The sequence below is a fragment of the Zonotrichia albicollis genome, chromosome 7 (genome assembly GCF_047830755.1).
Source record: "Zonotrichia albicollis isolate bZonAlb1 chromosome 7, bZonAlb1.hap1, whole genome shotgun sequence".
Taxonomy (NCBI): domain Eukaryota; kingdom Metazoa; phylum Chordata; class Aves; order Passeriformes; family Passerellidae; genus Zonotrichia; species Zonotrichia albicollis.
The window spans coordinates 50,559,846-50,564,623 of record NC_133825.1 but is presented as its reverse complement, the minus strand read 5'-3'; the positions used below and the strand labels follow the sequence as shown (position 1 = coordinate 50,564,623).

Below are 4,778 nucleotides of genomic sequence, written 5' to 3'. Positions count from 1 at the left end.
ACGCGGCGAGTGGCGGGGGGGGGGGGGGGGGGGGCGCCGCCTCTGGGGTAGCTGCCGGCGGGAGCACAGCTACCGGTGGGGCGGGCCGGGCGGTGGGGCTCGGGGCGGGCGGACCCGCGGCGGTGGCGCCCGGCAGTGGGGCTCGGGGCGGTGGGGCCCGGGGCGGGCGGACCCGCGGCGGTGGCGCCCGGCAGTGGGGCCCGGGGCGGGCGGACCCGCGGCGGTGGCGCCCGGCAGTGGGGCCTGGGGCGGGCGGACCCGCGGCGCTGGCGCCCGGCAGTGGGGCTCGGGGCGGTGGGGCCGGGGTCCCGTCGGGCGCGGCGCGGCCACGTGCAGCCCCGCGCGCTCCCACGGCTCGGTCCGGCTGTGACGTATCGGGGTGGAGGCGCGCGCCGCCCGCCGATTGGGCGGTGTTGGCGGCGCGGGGCGGTGGCCGCCCAATGGGCGCGGGGCGCGCAGGTGCCCGCGCGGTTATCTGCGCGCGGGGCGCGGCGCGGAGCGTCCCCGCGGCCGCCGGACACGCGGCCGGGGCGACGCGTGGAGCTGCCGGTCCCGCGTCCCCTTCCCGCCGGATCGCGCGTGGAGCGCATTGCCCGTAGTCCGCCAGGACGCACCGCCGGTGGGGGCTCCTTCTCCCGGAACTCCCAGTCTGCTGTTTCGCCGCTCTGCCCTGGCCCGGCTTTCGCTGCTCTTCAGCCCGGACTTCGGAGGTGTACGCCGCGGGAGCGGGCGGGCAAGCGCCGGGATTTTCCTGTTCCCAGCAAACTTCGGCACTTGCTGTCGCTGAGATCCCGCGAGCGGTGAGGAGCCCGTCCCGCCCGCGGCCACGGTCCCGGCGAGGGTCCCCAGCGGAGCGGCCGCGGCGCGGTTGGGAAGGAGCCACGCTCGCTGATGCCCGCAGATGTTAGCGGTGGGACAGATGGATGCTAATCGCCAGAGCGCATTCGTCCTTAGCAGTGCGCCGCTAGCCGCGCTGCACAACATGGCCGAGATGAAGACCTCCCTGTTCCCCTACGCCCTGCAGAACCCCTCCGGTTTCAAGGCACCGGCCCTGGGCGGACTCAACACGCAGCTCCCCTTGGGGACACCGCACGGAATAAGCGACATCCTGGGGCGGCCCGTGGGCAGTGCCAGCAACCTTCTGGGCGGGCTGCCCCGCATCAACGGGCTGGCAGCCTCGGCCGGGATGTACTTCAGCCCCGCTGCCGTCTCCCGCTACCCGAAGCCTCTGGCGGAGCTGCCGGGACGGCCGCCCATTTTCTGGCCGGGAGTTGTGCAAGGCTCTCCCTGGAGAGATCCTCGGCTCGCCTGTCCCGGTAAGTGCGGCCGGTTCTTGCAGGGCGCGGGGAGCAGACGGCCTGGGCTCCAGAGCCGGCGGACGGGGCGGGCGGCTGGAAGGCCCGTGCGGGTCACTCGGTCTTCACGGTCGCGGCTCTGTCCCGAACCGAGCCTTGCTTCAGAGCCGCCGGACGCCCGAAGCGGCTCCGCAGGGCCTGGCGGGGCCCGGCTACGGGCCGGGGGCAGTGCAGAGTTCATCTCTGACGCAGCTCTTTCTCCGCTTCCAGCTCAGACGGGGATGGTTTTGGACAAGGACGGCAAGAAGAAACACTCTCGACCGACTTTCTCTGGGCAGCAAATATTCGCTTTAGAGAAAACCTTCGAACAGACGAAATACTTGGCAGGACCGGAGCGCGCCCGGCTCGCCTACTCCCTGGGGATGACTGAGAGCCAGGTGAAGGTAGGTCCGTCCTGCGGGCTCCCTCCTCTCCCGCTCCCTGCCGCGGCCGCTTTCTGCCATGTCGGTAATTACTAGCAGCCACGAACACCGCGCAGTTATGCCGGGATTTTTTTTCTTTTTGGGAGTCAGTTAGAATTTAAGTTACATTTCGATTTTGGATGGATTCTAGGGTAATTTCTAACTATTATGTGCTTAGAGCTCTCTGTGCTGCAAACAATTTAAAATAAACAGACATATTATATTTAATATAAACCCCCATCACAACAACGACAAAAAGCCCCCCGCAGGTAATTTTTTTAAAGGGTCGCTTTTCCACGATGATCGTGTCCAGTGGTACAACTTTACCTTGTGTAACCCCGCAAATTTTTTAGCAAAGAGTACAGGTGCATCTGAATGCTGGGGTGCACTGTAAGCCAAAAATACGTATTTTTCCTGGCTGTCGTATTCTGTTATTTTCAACAAACGACTGTTCCGGGAAGCCGCTGAGCCAAGCGCCGGGCAGTGCCCCCAGCGGGGCGCTCCTTTCCCGGAGCCGTGCGGGGCTCCGAGCGCCCGCAGCCCCGCGCTGCGCGTGGGACGGGGACGGCGGGGGCGGACGCGGCGGCGGGGCCGGGGCCGAGGCCGTGGCTGAGCTGTGCCCCGTGCCGGTGCCCAGGTTTGGTTCCAGAACAGACGGACCAAGTGGCGGAAGAGACACGCGGCAGAAATGGCCTCGGCAAAGAAGAAGCACGACTCGGAGACGGAGAAGCTGAAGGAGAGCTCGGACAATGAGGATGATGACGAATACAACAAGCCCCTGGACCCCAACTCAGACGATGAAAAAATCACGAGGCTATTGAAAAAGCACAAATCCACGAACCTGTCCCTCGTCAGCCCCTGCAGCACCAGCTCGGATACGCTGTGAGGGCGCGGGGCCGACGGCCGCACCGGGCAGCGCGGCAGGGGTGAGTGTCACTGGGTGTTTGAAGTGGTGTGTTGTACAGCATAAAATGTATGTGAAATGTATATATTTTTTACAGAATAAGTTATGAATTTATTTTCTTTCTCATTGATGTAAATTTCAGAGAAAATTTTTCAACTTTTTGGGTTTTGTGTCCCTGTAAGGTTTCCCGCTCTTTCCTTTAGGCTTCCTGTTAATTTCCTGCTCCTAACAATCAGGTTTTGTTATGTTTTCTATGGGTCCCAAGTCCGAGCTCAGCCACTTTGTATATAGTAAATTTCAGATTTTGTGATGTATATTTCTAGTGTAAAAACGGCAGTTTTCTTTCACTCCGTCCCTCAGTGTTGCGGCAGTTGCATTTCTCCTGCCTCTGGATTTTATGCTTAATAATACCAAAAAACCAAACCAATGCCCAAAAAAAGCACGAGAGGAAAATGGACGCGATTTTACATTAGAATGTCTCCACAGGTGTTGGAAAGACTTTGTATAAATCAATAAATTATTTAACAACCTCCTTTAGTGAGTTTCTTCCCGCATTTCTGTGCCCGGGGCCGGGGACACCAGCGCTTCTGCAGGGTGCCCGATGCTGCCCCTCAAGAGCAAAGGAGCCGCTCGTCCGGGGAGCTGAGCCGGGGGAGCCGCGGTTCCCTCGCAGGGCCGGGCCGCGGTCAGGGCCCGGAGGGGAGCGAGACCCGGCGCTGAACGTGCGGCGCCACTGCCCGTGCCGCGTCTCGTCGGCCTCGGGCGGGGGATAGGGTCCGCTCCGGAGAGGGGCCGGGACACGGCCCATTGCGCTGCCCGAGTACTGGCCTCTGTCAAAACCCAGGGGCGAGGTTCTTGAGATCCGCCGCGGCGGCTGCGAGCTCCACCGCCCTCCCGTGCCTTCCCGCCGGGCTTCCAGGCCGTGCTTGGCCCCGCACCTGCGGCCGCTCCCGTGCCCGAACCGGGCTCCGCGCGGTTCTGCGGCCGCCAAAGCGCTCTCACCCGCCCGCGACTCCCCATTTCCCCTCGCCACACGCGAGTTCGGGTGGCTGTGAGCCGCCCGCGTTGTTAAGATGCCTTTTTTTTTTTTTTTTTGCTGCTTTTGTTTATATTTTTTTAAAGGAACGCGAGCATCTCTTTTCTTCGTGTCTCCGCTATGGCTTCGCAGCCCGAGCACAGGCCGGGAGCGGCTGCACGGCAGGCGCTCCTGCTGCCCCTGACGAGCAGCCAGCGGCCGGTGCGGGACCCGGCAGCGCAGGCCCCGCGCTCTGCAGCACCTTCCGCAGGGCAGGCCCCCCGCTCTACAGCACCTGCCCGGGCCCGGGCCTCACCCAGCGCGGCACGGCACGGCACGGGCCCGCGTCGGCGTGGCTCCGCTGCGGAAAGGGGCCCGGACCTCTCCCCCTGGAGCCCCCCTCGGGTCCCGGCCTCCCCGCTCACTGTGACCGATTCCCTTCGCTCCCGCCAGGGCAGCTCCGCGTCCCGGGGAGGGTGTGGAGGCCCGCAAGGTCCCTACTCACTGAACGGGGCCGCGCCCAGTTAAGTTAAGCCGCGATTACAGAGGGAATAAATCAAATTTAGGGTCTTGGCCTGGCTGTGAGCACGCTGAGACCGGCCGGTGTTCGGGCTCCTGAGGGGAAGTGTCTGGATAAAAGCACCTGCGCTCGGGGCTAGGCATTCCCACCCAAAGTTGTTAAACGAAATGAGGGGCCGTTATGGGAGAAGGGGGCTCCGAGACCCCGCAGGACCGACAGCCGGAGACACGGCCCCGGGCAGAGGCGAGCTGACAGGACCCGTCCCCATCCTGGGCCGGAGCCCGTCGCTCCTCGGCTGTCCCGGGGCTGCGGCGGGCTGTCCGCCAGCATCGGCCCGGCTCGGCTCGGCTCACCCCGCGCCGCCGCATTCGCCTCCGGGGCTGTTAAAATACCAAAGTTGCGTTTCGTGAATTTCTGAGGGCTCAGTTCCGAGGCACTCTCCGGCGCACCCCGAGGAGGTGCGGGCCCGGAGCCCCGCGCTGGAGGCTACAGCGAGCTCGTCTGCGCTCGGGGCCCGGGCCCTGCTGGAAAAGGCTGCAGAGGCTTCTTCTGAAGCTCGGGATAATCACGAAGGAGTTTATGG

General features: G+C 64.2%; 1 protein-coding gene across 1 annotated transcript; it reads left to right on the top strand.

Annotated features, from left to right (window-relative positions):
• The first annotated feature begins 406 nt into the window (after positions 1-406).
• On the top strand, positions 407-3,209 carry NKX6-2 (NK6 homeobox 2). The gene is made up of 3 exons (XM_074545470.1): positions 407-1,316; positions 1,566-1,738; positions 2,394-3,209. Exons 1-3 carry the CDS (start codon positions 902-904, stop codon positions 2,640-2,642), a joined length of 837 nt encoding a protein of 278 aa, XP_074401571.1. The 5' UTR covers positions 407-901; the 3' UTR covers positions 2,643-3,209.
• The last annotated feature ends 1,569 nt before the right edge of the window (positions 3,210-4,778 follow it).